Source organism: Oncorhynchus mykiss, chromosome 17 (assembly GCF_013265735.2).
Source record: "Oncorhynchus mykiss isolate Arlee chromosome 17, USDA_OmykA_1.1, whole genome shotgun sequence".
NCBI lineage: Eukaryota > Metazoa > Chordata > Actinopteri > Salmoniformes > Salmonidae > Oncorhynchus > Oncorhynchus mykiss.
In genome coordinates, this window is record NC_048581.1 from 80,128,798 (window position 1) to 80,145,238 (window position 16,441).

A 16,441-nucleotide genomic window follows, 5' to 3' on the forward strand; every position below is an offset into this window, starting at 1 on the left:
ACATTTTCAGAAAGATAAACACATTCTGCTCTGGACTCCTTTCAGCCTTCTGAGGAAAACAAAAGGTCCAATTGATGAGTAATAACCTTCAGCTAACCACCTCAAACTACCTCCGTTACATTTATGTATTCCACTTGTGCCCATCGAAAACATTCCTTTCGCTTAGTTGACAATTTAATTATCACAAGCCTAAAAAATATTATTACACACGTCAGGAAAACGTATTTGACTACAAGGCAAGTTGGATGAATACAGTTTCCCTGAAAAACAATGAAAGATAGGCAGACTGCTTTAATCTGAAGGTACACACACACGCACGTTGAACAGGATAAGGCAGTGGCCCATGATGTCTCCTTCCAGCTGTCTGGAAACCCCTGCCTTAACACCAGCCAGTCCCCCTGTCTTAACACCAGCCAGTCCCCCTGCCTTAACACCAGCCAGTCCCCCAGCCTTAACCTCACCCAGTCCCCCTGTCTTAACACCAGCCAGTCCCCCTGCCTTAACACCAGCCAGTCCCCCTGCCTTAACACCAGCCAGTCCCCCTGCCTTAACCTCACCCAGTCCCCCAGCCTTAATGCCAGCCAGTCCCCCTGCCTTAACACCAGCCAGTCCCCCAGCCTTAATGCCAGCCAGTCCCTCAGCCTCAACCCCACTCAGCCCCCCTGCCTTAACACCAGCCAGTCCCCTGTCTTAACACCAGCCAGTCCCCCTGCCTTAACACCAGCCAGTCCCCCAGCCTTAACCTCACCCAGTCCCCCTGTCTTAACACCAGCCAGTCCCCCTGCCTTAACACCAGCCAGTCCCCCTGCCTTAACACCAGCCAGTCCCCCTGCCTTAACACCAGCCAGTCCCCCTGCCTTAACCTCACCCAGTCCCCCAGCCTTAATGCCAGCCAGTCCCCCTGCCTTAACACCAGCCAGTCCCCCAGCCTTAATGCCAGCCAGTCCCTCAGCCTCAACCCCACTCAGCCCCCCTGTCTTAACCCCAGCCACTGCCCCTGCCTTAATGCCAGTCAGTGCCCATGGCTTGTGCCCATGGCTTAACCCCACCCATTCCCCCAGCCTTAACCCCAGCCAGTGCCCCTACCTTAACGCTAGCCAGTCCCCATACTTTAACCCCAGCTGGTCCCAAAGCCTCAACCACACCCAGCCCTCCTGTCTTAACCCCAGCCAGTACCCTTGCCTTAACACCAGCCAGGCCTCCATGCTGGCCACAGTGGTACAGGACCAGGTCTCCATGCTGACCACAGTGATACAGGACCAGGTCTCCAGGACCAGGCCTCCATGCTGACCACAGTGATACAGGACCAGGTCTCCAGGACCAGGCCTCCATGCTGGCCACAGTGATACAGGACCAGGCCTCCATGCTGACCACAGTGATACAGGACCAGGTCTCCAGGGTCAGGCCTCCATGCTGATCAAAGTGATACAGGATCAGGCCTCCAGGACCAGGCCTCCATGCTGACCACAGTGATACAGGACCAGGCCTCCAGGACCAGGCCTCCATGCTGACCACAGTGATACAGGACCAGGCCTCCAGGACCCGGCCTCCATGCTGACCACAGTGATACAGGGCCAGGTCTCCAGGGTCAGGCCTCCATGCTGACCACAGTGATACAGGACCAGGCCTCCATGCTGACCACAGTGATACAGGACCAGGTCTCCAGGACCAGGCCTCCATGCTGACCACAGTGATACAGGACCAGGTCTCCAGGGCCAGGCCTCGATGCTGACCACAGTGATACAGGACCAGGCCTTCATGCTGACCACAGTGATACAGGACCAGGTCTCCAGGACCAGGCCTCCATGCTGACCACAGTGATACAGGACCAGGTCTCCATGCTGACCACAGTGATACAGGACCAGGTCTCCAGGACCAGGCCTCCATGCTGACCACAGTGATACAGAACCAGGCCTCCATGCTGGCCACAGTGATACAGGGCCAGGCGTCCATAATGACCACAGTGATACAGGGCCAGGCCTCCATGCTGCTGACCACAGTGATACAGGACCAGGTCTCCAGGGTCAGGCCTCCATGCTGATCAAAGTGATACAGGACCAGGCCTCCATGCTGACCACAGTGATACAGGACCAGGCCTCCATGCTGACCACAGTGATACAGGGCCAGTGTGTGTGTGTGTGTAGGTATAGGTATTCATTGCAAAGTTGTGCTCCCCCACAGGGAGTGCAGTGTGCATGATTGCCTTTGACCTCTTGCCTGAAATGACATCCCCTTTGAATTGCTTTTGAAATGTCATAATCTGTCATTACATAAAGAGGGGGTTTGCCAAGATGTTTACAGCCAATTTTCTCTCTTATTATTACCGTGTTGGAATTCCAACCCGCACGCACACACACACACACACACACACACACACACACACACACACACACACACACACACACACACACACACACACAGGGGCCCGAGGTGGTGAGCTGTGCGGGTCAGCGAGCGCATCTAAATGAACATTCCAGTTGGATAAACAGAAGTCTGCTCTCTGAAAACTAGCAGGGGAGCACGGTTATTATCCATACTCCATCCTGCATGCCACTGCCCAAATACACCCTTAGGGCTGTGTGTGGGGGTGTTGACATGTGTGAACAAATCAAAAGAGAAATCAGAGGAGGATCAGACCTTGATATGAATTTAAATGGTGCTCTCAGGTCCACGGGGGGCTGTGGTGTGTGTGTGAGTGTATGTGCAGGATTTAACCCTCTGAAACAGATGTGGTAAAACAGGAGCTCTAGCCTCCAGCTACAGTCCTTCTCACCCTAACAGATCATGATTCAAAGGGGTAAGGGAAGGGAATGATGGAATATGGCTGCATAATGTAAACTGTTGCGGATTATTCCATGTTTAATTGCCAACTCACTATCAAAGTGCCTCTCCAAAATGGCCGCCAAGTCACCTGGCAAGTCACCTGACGGCTATTGAATGGAGTGATTACTGGGGTAGCGGGAAATGTGAAAGTGGACTAACTGAAGGAGAAATTCCCTGTGTTTGTGATGCTCGTCATTTGGTGCAACGCAGACAGGATGGCGTGAGTGGTGAAACAGAAGATTCATTGTCTGTTCTTTTGAGTATTGATGTTGAGTCTTTGCCAGACAAAGTGATGTTAGGATATTTCCGCTATCCCATACCAGCTTTTGTGCCTAATCCATTACATTGTTAAAGGTGTCACGCTTATGCGCAAGTGGCAGCAGTGTGTATGAGAGAGGATCCTAGGTGTGAGAAGTGTGCAGAAGGGCATGAGACAAAGGAAAGTGTAGCATTAGGGAAAGAAGCGGTACGTTGTAATTGTAGGGGTGCCCATGGGGCTGGGATCAGAAATGTCCAGTGAGAGAGAGGCAGGTTGAGGTTACCAGGGTTAAGAAGTGCAGAGGGTGTCGTGTGCTGAGACAGTGAAGAAAATAGAGGAAGATGGGTCAAGGGAGAGGGATCCTGAGAGGATTCGTGTGAGTAGTAGATCTGTGCTACTACAGAGGGATAGGCCAATGAGTGATATACTGTGTATTCAGTAAGATTGGCTTTTTAGCGCTCATAGCAATCTATTGTACTGCAGGGATGGAACGTACATCGCAGAAAATAGAGGTTGCGGTGGCAGCTGCAGAGAAGTATTTGGGTGTACGAGCTTTTGACGTCAGAAGAGTTACAGGGTGTGTTGAGAAGCGGTGTCCCGTCCTCCCAGGCCGGTGGCCTGAGGTAGGATCAGATAGGTTTAACTAGAGGAATAGGGTGGTGGGTTTTTAATCAGTGTAGGGTGTAGGGAGATGGCAGGGAATTGATTTATTATTATAAAAAAATTTATCACGCAAAGTATAATGGATTTATACCCCAGTTTAGTTGGTGGCGGTAATGCACAATGTATTGGATGCCAACCGCTGTTAAACCTTATCGAAGACGAACACCACACCAAGCAACAGCCCTCAGATGAAGAACCAGCAGAATGCGTCATTGACCAAAAGTGAGTTATTATCTGATGCTTTGTCTGACTATGTACTTTGATTTGTTCTGTAGTTTGTGCCTTATAGATGATGTTCTTTAACTTTACTGTTGGTGCTGCACTGCCCTATTGCTTGCCCATGGCTACTTATCTTCAGCATTTTGCATATTGTTTATTTAAGTTTAAACCGTTTCAGTAGCATTATATGGGAAATGTGTATTGAATGTGTATTGATGAATTGTGCCAGGGTAATTGTAACTTATTGTGGATTTGTTAATAACTGTCACATTTCCATTGTTCCTAGAACCATACATACTACATTCTATAACGTCAATGTCCTCTGATGATTGACCTGCCAAAATAAAACAGTACAAAGTGATCAAAGTGAAGTCCTGAATCCAAGTCTCTCTGACAGGAGCCCTTTGGCGGCCACTAAAACCAGCCATACAGTTCTTTCAAAACTAGACCATTTCTTACACCAAGAGCACAACTAACCCACATGTCAAGATGATTGAGAGAGTATGGTACTCACGTTGATATCCTTTCCAGACAAAACACACTCAGTTTTCCTCTGAGGAGCCACAGGCCAGTGAATCTGAGAGAGAGGAGAGAGAGAAGCAGGTTAGTTTTAGTGCTAGACATGCAGTATCCAGCAGGTCTAGCTAGGATCAATAATGGAGTGGGTCATCTCTTACTATGAGTGGCTCCTTGTTGATGTCGTGCAGGTCCAGAGACAGGATGTAGTCCTTGCTGCCCACGTACATGCGGTCGTGGTCCTCGTCCATACGCAGGATACGGTAGTCTGTTGAGTTGAGCAGGAAGGAGAAGTGGTGGGCAGTGCCAGTAGATCTCAGCTCTAAAGCGAGGGAGAGGAAGATAATTAGTTTTAATCACTGTAGTCATGAACAATGTGGCCGTAAAGTGCAGTGTATATTGAGAAACATGTAATTCACATACAGGTTACTGCCAAAATAATGGAAACACTTTAGTAAATGAGGGATACAAAATATATTGAAACCAGGTGCTTCCACACAGGTATCCTTCCTTAGTTAATTAAGCAATTATGCTTAGGGTATGAATAAAATGCTGAGCAGGCAAATCTTGGGGACATTATTTTAGCTACCATGGCAATGCCCCTGCTCCCATAGGATGACAATGCCTCCATCCACAAGGAACAAGTGGTCACTGAGTGGTTTGATGAGCATGAAAACGATGTAAACCATATGCCATGGCCAGCTGTCACCAGATCTCAACCCAATTGAACACCTATGGGAGATTCTGAGACAGCGTTTTCCACCACCCTCAATAAAACACCAAATTATGGAATTTCTCGTGGAAGAACTGAAGAATTTCTCGTGGAAGAGTTCCAGTAAGAGTTCACTGTGGTGTTCTGGCTCGTGGTGGCCAAACGCCCTATTAAGACAATTGTTTCCTTTATTCTGTATATTCAAAAGTGATTAGCCTTTTATTGAGAGTCAGTTCAAGGCAACAAGATCCTAGAACTGGCACAGGAACCTTACAGTAACAGTCCTTTTGGGGGGAAATCATATTTCCTCCACAAAGTCATGCCAACATTATCCAAGCACACACACAAAAACAAACCTTGTGCCGCTTACAATAACTTCAACCACTCATAAAACTAGGCTCCAAATGTAATCCTCCGACACCCCCACTACCCACTAACATTTACATTAGCTGTGGTGGAGCGATGCCTGCTACTCCAATCTTCTGTTTACATTCAGTTGCTCTGTATGACATACGAACCCTCGCTGGCTGTTTTTTATGGTTTTTTCTTTTTGAATTGCTATGAGTTATGGTATATAAATGTAATTACACACATCCCAAAAGTGACGCACGAAGAGTATTTCCATAGACATTTTCATTCTGTGTAACAGTAACATTAAGAGGTGCCCGTCAGACTGTGGGTGATGCGAGACTAACACAGGGAATGGACAATATCTGTTCTTGCTGTAATGTGGTAACTAAGGGAACGCACACTTAGACAGGAAATGCAACCTGGGTTTACAAGAAGTGTCTCAACGTGAATATATAATATTTAATATCTAATATCTGCACAATATCAGCATAAGCCATCATAAAACCCCAAAGCCTGTATGGGGTTTGATTTATTAGGATCCCCATTAGCTGACGCCAACGTGGTGACACTTACTCTTACTGGGGTCCGACACATAACGGAAAATACATTACAGGCAAAATACTTTACAATTTACATACATTTAAAAACATGAACATGTAGTGTGTGTGTGGGGGGGCGGGACGAGACAGAGGAGGCATAAACATGGGAACAGACTACTACCCACTTTCTCTGCAAAACGTATAGTTTGAAATGGTTGATATTCCAAACAATAAAGCCTAGAATCAACAAGAAATATGTTTTGACCAGTCCAAATTCTGGCATACTACTGTATCATTCAGTACTTTGGCAAAGATCATGGACTTCTGAGTTATGTATTTATTAAAATGTATCACAAGCCATTTGACTGATACAGCATGGTTTACTTTATTGAAACCTAGGAAGTCCCTGAATTTTCCACGTAAATATAGTAGATCTTTAACCTCTGATACATTTCATTAAAAAAAATTGGGTGCATTGAACTGTCAACAGTTTAGCAACTTTCATATATTTGGTTATGATTAATTAAAGACCTGCAAATATGTTTTAAATTTAGCTCGGAAGCCCATTGTTTAAAGAAACAATGTTTAGACTCAAAACGCATACACAAATGTCTAACCATTGGCCCCAATGACTTTATCTGTGATGGCAAATGTATCATATACTATATGCATTGACTTCCAAACTCTCCAAAACACATGGCAATATCCCTAGCAGGACAAGCATTTGCCCAGATGACTGTTTAAGTTTACCATCACTTGACGTTAATGTACTAACAGAAATTGGGGGATGGCCAATCTCTAACATCTAGAGGGGAATAAAGGAAACCAAGAATAGCAGTCCAGATCAATATGTCCTGACACAACAAGATGATTCAAAACACATTTGATTTCCAATGCCCTCCAGAATTACATGCATAATGTCTTGCGGAGTTGTTCTATAATATCAAAGGCTGGGAATTCAACTAACTTGCTCCTTCTATTGATCCCATATGTTGTTCTCAGGCTGTTGCATAGCAAGTCCGTCTTAGCGTTTTCTATTTCATCACACTGTCTGACATGCTTCTCCAATGTCCTTTTAGTATATGCATCCTCATTGAAGAGTGACTGCATGTCCTCAAAAGAACACTCACAGTGTCTGCACTTACTGTAGGCAAAGCCCACACCCTCTTTGAACCCTGCTAGTTCATGTTGTGCCAGGGTGTCTCCACAGAGAGAGACCATGGCACCATATATCATTTTCTGTCTGTTAATAGTTTGCATTTTAACCCCACTCTACAATGTATCCATGTCTTCCTTGATTCTATTCAATTTTACATCTACACCAGATTGACGGAGGTCTGGTAATCTAGCCACGGCAAGTAGCCTGATAGCAGCCAGTTTAGACCTGTATTTTGGATTTATATTTCCTAGGGTGTAGTACACCATTAACAACTTGTTTTTTGATGCAAAGGATCCTAGTGGATTACAGATCTCTATTTCATCCGTGTACAGAACAATCTGCAATGCATTTGGTTTCTCTGAAAATAAGGGATGTGATTTTAGAAGAGCACCATCAACAATGTCATGAAAAAAACATTCTCTGCACATCTGGGGTCCCTTTTCAACCAGACAAAATCCTTGGGTGTGATAAGAACTGTTCTAGACTTTTGACTAATGGTATATAATGAAATAATTTGTCTTTGATGAAAATGTCTTTTGATCCTCCACATTTCATCCTGCATATGGTTCCAGCAACTGGAATTTCCTCTGCGTCCAAACAGCTAAACAGCTTCTTAATTACACTGTCCTGTCTAAATGTTGTTGCAACGCCAGCAAAAGGCTCAATGAAATTGTCAAATATATCCATTGCATCTTCTTCAAGTTGACCTGATGTGCTTCCTGAATGCTTCTTTAGCACTCCCTCCATCTGCTTCCTGAATGCTTCTTTAGCACTCCCTCCATCTGCTTCCTGAATGCTTCTTTAGCACTCCCTCCATCTGCTTCCTGAATGCTTCTTTAGCACTGCCTCCATCTGCTTCCTGAATGCTTCTTTACCACTGCCTCCATCTGCTTCCTGAGGTTGTCCAATAGTGATGATTGATACTGCTGTACCCCAGCAACAATGTCATTCAAGCCGTTCTGAAAATGAGAGAGAGAGAGAGAGAGAGAGAGAGAGAGAGTTGGTGATGTCATCAATCATGACGGTTGGACCACACCTTCATGGATACTTATGACATACAGATTTTGTATATGACATATTCATTAACATAAGGACATATGGGATCAACAATAGTAAGGTGGACAACCTAGCACCAAGAATGAACTCAACCATCACTGAACCACTACAAAATGCTCTGCATAATGTAACTAACCAAATGCTGTGCTCTGTTCAGGAAAAGCATCTTACCTGTGAGAGACGATGCTTGGCTCTGGCATTTATCACAAAAACAGTGGCATGTGTAGTCAGATCCTAAAAAAAAGTTGACATTGAATGTAGTATCCTGACATGTGCAGGCTGGACATTACTAGTTCATGACAAGTATAATGTTTGTGACAGGAGAAGTGGTTGTGAAGACTGACTATGAATGCTATTAGTATAGCCAAGTACTTAAAAAAATATGGTCAATTTCAGTAGATTGCCACCAACCGAGTAACTTACTTACTTACTGTGACAGCTCCATGTTGGTCAATGCCCCTTTTCCCTTCGTCTGAGTCAGGTGTATGGAGTTGCTGATCAGTGATGCTGGAGTTAGCTAGAAGCTGATCGGGTTGAATGTTGTCCTGTGTAGCACATGTCAAAGAAACAGATTATTATTTGTAATTGTATTTAGTTTCACCAATAGTTCTATTTAAGTGTTTTGTTCCTATGGGACATTGATTATTTTCACATTAACACAGCTTTAGCCATAAGAGTCATTATCGCTAAAATTATCGAATAGCTTAAATGGACAGTATGACTTTGGTCCTGTCCATTCACTAAAACATTATTTTTTTTAAAATTCAGCAGTAAACAAAAACAAATCCTAGCTAGCTACTTACTTGTTCCGGGGGTACTTGGCTTTCCTCCGATGGCTGTTCACCTGGTCTGGTGCCTTCAGGTAGGTGTTGAAGGTGTATCTTCTCTTTACATGATGATAGAAGGAATTGTATACTCTATATTCCTCAGTGCATCCGCAAATACCACAGAGCAACCAGAAATCAGGGCTGCGACTGTGAAATCTATTGATATGGCTCAATAACAGTTTCAATGAAAACGTCATAAAAACACAGCAGATAACGCACTTGAACGTTACTAAAAGGAAACGCAAGTAAAACATTCCCACTTCTTACTATGAAAAGGGTGAAAAGAACTAAAAATGATGTTCACAAGTCTTTTTTTTACGACCAAGTAATTTGATTGGAGTAGAGTATAACAGCACTGGGACTTTTAACTATACATGTATCACTCCGCTTTGCAGGTGTTCTAATAACCTTTAATTAATTACATTAACGATCGTTATCTATCTTAGATTGTAACAAACGTCGCACCACAAAGATTAACATATTTCCTCAAATAACATTTTAGTTAAATTATGAATGGTCATCAGGAGAGGACGGTAACGTGTAGACCTACACAAAGTAGCAAGCTAGTGTGTAGGAAAATGTTTATGTGGCGCTTGACAACAGTCAAGTTCCAGTCCAGTTGTGGAACTATGTGTTCCAGTCCTGTCTCAGTCCAGTTGTGGAACTATGTGTCCCAGTCCAGTTGTGGAACTATGTGTCCCAGTCCTGTCTCAGTCCAGTTGTGGAACTATGTGTCCCAGTCCAGTTGTGGAACTATGTGTTCCAGTCCAGTTGTGGAACTATGTTTCCCAGTCCAGTTGTGGAACTATGTGTCCCAGTCCAGTTGTGGAACTATGTGTTTCAGTCCAGTTGTGGAACTATGTTTCCCAGTACAGTTGTGGAACTATGTTTCCCAGTCCAGTTGTGGAACTATGTGTTCCAGTCCAGTTGTGGAACTATGTGTCCCAGTCCAGTTGTGGAACTATGTGTCCCAGTCCAGTTGTGGAAATATGTGTCCCAGTCCAGTTGTGGAACTATGTGTCCCAGTCCAGTTGTGGAAATATGTGTCCCAGTCCAGTTGTGGAACTATGTGTCCCAGTCCAGTTGTGGAACTATGTGTCCCAGTCCAGTTGTGGAAATATGTGTCCCAGTCCAGTTGTGGAACTATGTGTCCCAGTCCAGTTGTGGAACTATGTGTCGCAGTCCAGTTGTGGAAATATGTGTCCTAGTCCAGTTGTGGAACTATGTGTCCCAGTCCAGTTGTGGAACTATGTGTTCCAGTCCAGTTGTGGAACTATGTGTCCCAGTCCAGTTGTGGAACTATGTGTCCCAGACAAACAAATCATAATTGGTTGTCGCTTATTACTGTTAACTAATAAATGGTGCTTGTAGAACTGTTGTATAAAAGCAATATCACACTCGAGGTCGTGCTGTTATACTGAATATTATTATCTTCGGCACTCGGCCTGCGGCCTTGTACCTACGACCGAATCACAGCTGTGCTGATATTCAGCACTCCCTTTCGTGTGATATTGCTTAACTGACATACGTTCATTACATTATCTAGCGACATAAGGGAGGCCTATAAATAAAAAGTCATTTAACAACACCATGAACGAAGATGGAATGGATGACACATATCCGGGCATGGATCATATATCAACCGCAGTATTAAAAGGTAATGTTCATTTGTTTATACCCGTCTACCTTCAGTTAGCTAACGTTCATTTGAATTGGAAAGTTGGCAAACCAAGTTAGCATGCTATTTTAACTAGGTAACGTTGACTGTTAGCAGTTTAACAGTTTAACTTTGGTTAGATTGATAGTGTTTCATTGCCAGATTAGTGATAATAAGGTGTAAATGTGCCCTAATGACTGACACCGTCGATTATTTAGCTTCGCCGTCTTTGGCGCCCTTTCTACTGACAATAGAAAATAAATAGAAAGGGTGCCGAACGGCGAAGCTAAATAATTGACGGTGTCAGTCATTGTCGACAATCTTAGCTAGGCTAACTAAGATTAACATAACTAAGAGTTTCAAAAAGGGCGACAATTTAGTTAGTTTAATTTGCTTGCACTATCTTTTGGTTTAAAGTAATTAACGTCAACGTTAATGATATACTGGTAGTCTAATTTTGTTAGCTAACATTAGCTAGCTTGGTAAATCATTCCTGCATTAATTGGAAAGGGAAGACAGTATGCTAATGTCTCATAACCTATATCAACCTGACACGTCTATGTATTAGTTGCTAATTATTTAACTATTTACCATGTGGTTAAATGTGTATTTCAGCTGCTAATATAAGCACAGACATGGTGTCCAGCTTCTTAATCTTGGAACTACCCATCCCATCCCATCCCATTGTCATCAACTACACTAATTAGCATACAGCAATGGTCAAAAAATATTCCTAGAAAATATTAATTTTCATGAAATCACAAGTGAAATATAGTGAAACACAGCTTAGCCTTTTATTAATCACCCTGTCATCTCAGATTTTGAAATTATGCTTTACAGCCAAAGCAATACAAGCGTTTGTGTAAATTTATCGATAGCCTAGCATAGCATTATGTCCAGCTAGCAGCACAAAGCTTGGTCATGAAAATCAGAAAAGCAATCAAATTAACCATTTACCTTTGATGATCTTCGGATGTTTAGTTAGTTAGACAGCAAATGTTCCTTTTGTTCCATAAATATTTTTTTTATACCCAAAATACCTCCGTTTGTTTGTCACGTTATGTTCAGATATCCACCGGAAATAGCGGTCACGACAACACCGAAAAAAATTACAAATTATATCCATAATATCGACAGAAACATGGCAACAGTTTTTTATCAATCCTCAAGGTGTTTTTCAAATATTTATTAGATAATATATCAACCGGGACAATGGGCTTTTCAGTAGGAGCGAGAGGAAAAATTACTACCTCTGTCTTTTACGCAAGAATCACTCAGAGCCCTCAGCTGGCCACTTACGCAATGTAGTCGTTTACACTCATTCTTCAACATAAAGGCTTGAAACTACGTCACAATGCTATAGACACCTTAGGGAATACGTAGAAAAAGGAATCTGGTTGATATCCCTTTCAGTGGCCAATAGGGGTGAATAGGAACACATCAGTTTCAAAACATGAGTCACTTCCTGATTGGATTTTTCGTAGGCTTTCGCCTGCAATATCAGTTCTGTTATACTCACAGACAATATTTTGACAGTTTTGGAAACATTAGTGTGTTTTCTATCCTAAGCTGTCAATTATATGCATATTCTAGCATATGGTCCTGAGAAATAGGCGGTTTACTTTGGGAACGTTATTTTTCCAAAATAAAATAGTGCCCCCTAGTTTCAAGAGGATTTATGTGATCTCTTTCCCGGGCCAGTGCACTTCTTCAGAACCATTTAGAGACTTACTCATGGTGAAAATGAGATAATGTTAGATTTTCACAGTTGGGAGACATTTAATCTAACCATGCAGGCAGTGTTTCCTGTTATCAAAGAAGCATTTCCTGGCCATCATAACAATACATGTATCTGAAGATGTATTTGTTTTGATGTTTCCTGTTACGTTCTTGTTACAGTGTGGTGCTATTTGTTCTTTATAATTACCATTGAATAAATGTATGTCTTATACAGGGTGAAGAATCAGACCTGTGTAGACCAGGCACCTCCTCTGGGACCTGTGATTTCAGCCCCACTCCCACACCCTCCTCCTCCTCCACCCCTTCCACACTCCACCCACTTCCACTTTGTTTTTGTGGTCATATTTGTTTTTCTCTTTGTGTTTGTGTCAGTCTGCAGAAGTCCCCAACACCTTTCTTCAGGCGAGACCACTCTTCAGCCCTGTCGTGATTGTCTGCGAAACCAACTGCATACTGGCCATTGGAACCATGCCTGTGGAGACCTTCCCAAAAGAGAACATCTATGCCAGCGTGACTTATCTCATGGCGTGTTATTACGCCTTTCACCTCACATATGGGCTTGCTCCTACCTATCTCTCTGATTTGGTCCTGCCGTACATACCTACATGTACGCTACGGTCACAAGACGCAGGCCTCCTAATTGTCCCTAGAATTTCTAAGCAAACAGCTGGAGGCAGGGCTTTCTCCTATAGAGCTCAATTTTTATGGAACGGTCTGCCTACCCATATCAGAGACGCAAACTCGGTCTCAACCTTTAAGTCTCTACTGAAGACTCATCTCTTCAGTGGGTCATATGATTGAGTGTAGTCTGGCCCAGGAGTGGGAAGGTGAACGGAAAGGCTCTGGAGCAACGAACCACCCTTGCTGTCTCTGCCTGGCCGGTTCCCCTCTTTCCACTGGGATTCTCTGCCTCTAACCCTATTACAGGGGCTGAGTCACTGGCTTACTGGGGCTCTCTCATGCCGTCCCTAGGAGGGGGTGCGTCACCTGAGAGGGTTGATTCACTGATGTGGTCATCCTGTCTGGGTTGGCGCCCCCCCCCTTGGGTTGTGCCGTGGCGGAGGTCTTTGTGGGCTATACTCAGCCTTGTCTCAGGATGGTAAGTTGGTGGTTAAAGATATCCCTCTAGTGGCGTGGGGGCTGTGCTTTGGCAAAGTGGGTGGGGTTATATCCTTCCTGTTTGGCCCTGTCCGGGGGTGTCCTCGGATGGGGCCACAGTGTCTCCTGACCCATCCTGTCTCAGCCTCCCGTATTTATGCTGCAGTAGTTTATGTGTCGGGGGGCTAGGGTCAGTTTGTTATATCTGGAGTACTTCTCCTGTCCTATTCGGTGTCCTGTGTGAATCTAAGTGTGCGTTCTCTAATTCTCTCCTTCTCTCTTTCTTTCTCTCTCTCGGAGGACCTGAGCCCTAGGACCATGCCCCAGGACTACCTGACATGATGACTCCTTGCTGTCCCCAGTTCACCTGGCCGTGCTGCTGCTCCAGTTTCAACTGTTCTGCCTTATTATTATTCGACCATGCTGGTCATTTATGAACATTTGAACATCTTGGCCATGTTCTGTTATAATCTCCACCCGGCACAGCCAGAAGAGGACTGGCCATCCCACATATGCTCTCTCTAATTCTCTCTTTCTTTCTCTCTCTCGGAGGACCTGAGCCCTAGGACCATGCCCCAGGACTACCTGACATGATGACTCCTTGCTGTCCCCAGTTCACCTGGCCGTGCTGCTGCTCCAGTTTCAACTGTTCTGCCTTATTATTATTCGACCATGCTGGTCATTTATGAACATTTGAACATCTTGGCCATGTTCTGTTATAATCTCCACCCGGCACAGCCAGAAGAGGACTGGCCACCCCACATAGCCTGGTTCCTCTCTAGGTTTCTTCCTAGGTTTTGGCCTTTCTAGGGAGTTTTTCCTAGCCACCGTGCTTCTACACCTGCATTGCTTGCTGTTTGGGATTTTAGGCTGGGTTTCTGTACAGTACTTTGAGATATCAGCTGATGTACGAAGGGCTATAGAAATAAATTTGATTTGATTTGATTTGATTTGACATATCCCAAGTGCATTGCGACACTCCTCTCGGACGCCATCCACAACCTGGATATGACTTCTTCACGTAAAAGGCTATGGCCGACTGGAAAAAGATCATTACTGACTAGGGTTGCACGATACAATTTTTTCAATTGCTGGTCCCGATAACAGAACTGCGTGTATCAGCCGATCCGAGAACCGATCCGATAACCTTTAATGAATAGGCAGGGTGTTTGTTGTTTATTATCAGAATGGTTTTAAGCACTGATACATTTGTTATTTTGCCATAGGTCTTACATTTGGTCTTTGTTGTTTCTACATTCTTTGTTCTGCCCATATGCAGCCTCTGGATATACTGAGTCCTCAATAAAGAAGTGAAAAGAAAGGCTCTCAAAAACAAGAAATTATCTGCTAACAAATCAGGAAAATTTCATTTGCCAAGATTTTTAAAACAAGTAAAAATATCTAGTCTCAAAGAACGCACAGATACAGTTGAAGTCGGATATTTCCATACACCTTAGCCAAATACATTTAAACTCAGTTTTTCACAATTCCTGACATTTAATCCTAGTAAAAATTCCCCGTTTTAGGTCAGTTAGGATCACCACTTTATTTTAAGAATGTGTATTTTGACACATTCCTCCTGACAGAGCTGGTGCAACTGAGTCAGGTTGGTAGGCCTCCTTGCTCGAACACGCTTTTTCAGTTCTGCCCACAACTTTTCTATAGGATTGAGGTCAGCGCTTTTTCATGGCCACTCCAATACCTTGACTTTGTTGTCATTAAGCCATTTTGCCACAACTTTGAAAGTATGCTTGGGGTCATTGTCCATTTAGAAGACCCATTTGCGACCAAGCTTTAACTTCCTGATTGATGTCTTGAGACGTTGCTTCAATATATCCACATCATTTTCCTGCTTCATGAAGCCATCTATTTTGTGAAGTGCACCAGTCCCTCCTTCAGCAAAGCACCCCCACAACATGATGCTGCCACCCCCGTGCTTCACGGTTGGGATGGTGGTCTTCGGCTTGTAAGCCTCCCCCTTTTTCCTCCAAACATATTGATGTTCATTATGGCCAAACAGTTCTATTGTTGTTTCATCAGACCAGAGGACATTTCTCCAAAAAGTACGATCTTTGTCCCCATGTGCAGTTGCAAACCGTAGTCTGGCTTTTTTATGGCGGTTTTGAAACAGTGGCTTCTTCCTTGCTGAGCGGCCTTTCAGGTTATGTCGATATAGGACTCGTTTTACTGTGGATATAGATATTGTTGTACCTGTTTCCTCCAGCATTTTCACAAGGTTCTTTACTGTTCTGGGATTGATTTGCACTTTTCGCACCAAAGTACATTCATCTCTAGGAGACAGAACACGTCTCCTTCCTGAGGAGTATGACGGCTGCGTGGTCCCATGGTGTTTATACTTGCGTACTATTGTTTGTACAGATGAACGTGGTACCTTCAAGCATTTGGGAATTTCTCCCAAGGATGAACCAGACTTCTGGAGGTCTACAATTTCTTTTCTAAGGTCTTGGCTGAATTCTTTTGATTTTCCCATGATGTCAAGCAAAGATGCACTGAGTTTGAAGGTAGGCCTTGAAATACATCCACAGGTACACCTCCAATTGACTCAAATTATGTCAATTAGCCTATCAGAAGCTTCTAAAGCCATGACATCATTTTCTGGAATTTTCCAAGCTGTTTAAGAGTCACGTCCTGACCTTAGTTACTTTTTTATGTCTCTATTTTGGTTTGGTCAGGGCGTGAGTTGGGGTGGGCATTCTATGTTTTCATTCTAAGTTTTGTTCTGTGTGTTGTATTTCTATGTGTTTGGCCTGGTATGGTTCCCAATCAGAGGCAGCTGTCTACCGTTGTCTCTGATTGAGAAC

At 44.0% G+C, this 16,441-nt stretch overlaps 1 protein-coding gene and 1 long non-coding RNA gene across 7 annotated transcripts in view; both read right to left on the reverse strand.

The window, feature by feature from the left end:
• Positions 1-16,441, reverse strand: part of LOC110494673 (semaphorin-3F) — a 108,661-nt gene that overhangs the window by 30,351 nt on the left and 61,869 nt on the right. For all 5 annotated transcript variants that reach the window (XM_021569947.2, XM_021569946.2, XM_021569949.2 and 2 more), the window contains exons 3-4: positions 4,642-4,802; positions 4,479-4,541 (exon numbers count right to left, since the gene is read on the reverse strand). In XM_021569947.2, the coding sequence (XP_021425622.1) occupies positions 4,479-4,541; positions 4,642-4,802 (224 nt within the window). The remainder of the gene's footprint in view (positions 1-4,478; positions 4,542-4,641; positions 4,803-16,441) is intronic.
• On the reverse strand, positions 5,415-11,478 carry LOC118940496. 2 transcript variants are annotated; one of them, XR_005037087.1, is made up of 4 exons: positions 9,101-11,478; positions 8,725-8,842; positions 8,469-8,531; positions 5,415-8,200 (listed from the first exon to the last, which is right to left on the reverse strand). It is a non-coding gene; the product is annotated as an uncharacterized LOC118940496 (long non-coding RNA). The 2 variants fall into 2 exon arrangements; XR_005037086.1 differs by having other exon boundaries at positions 8,725-11,478.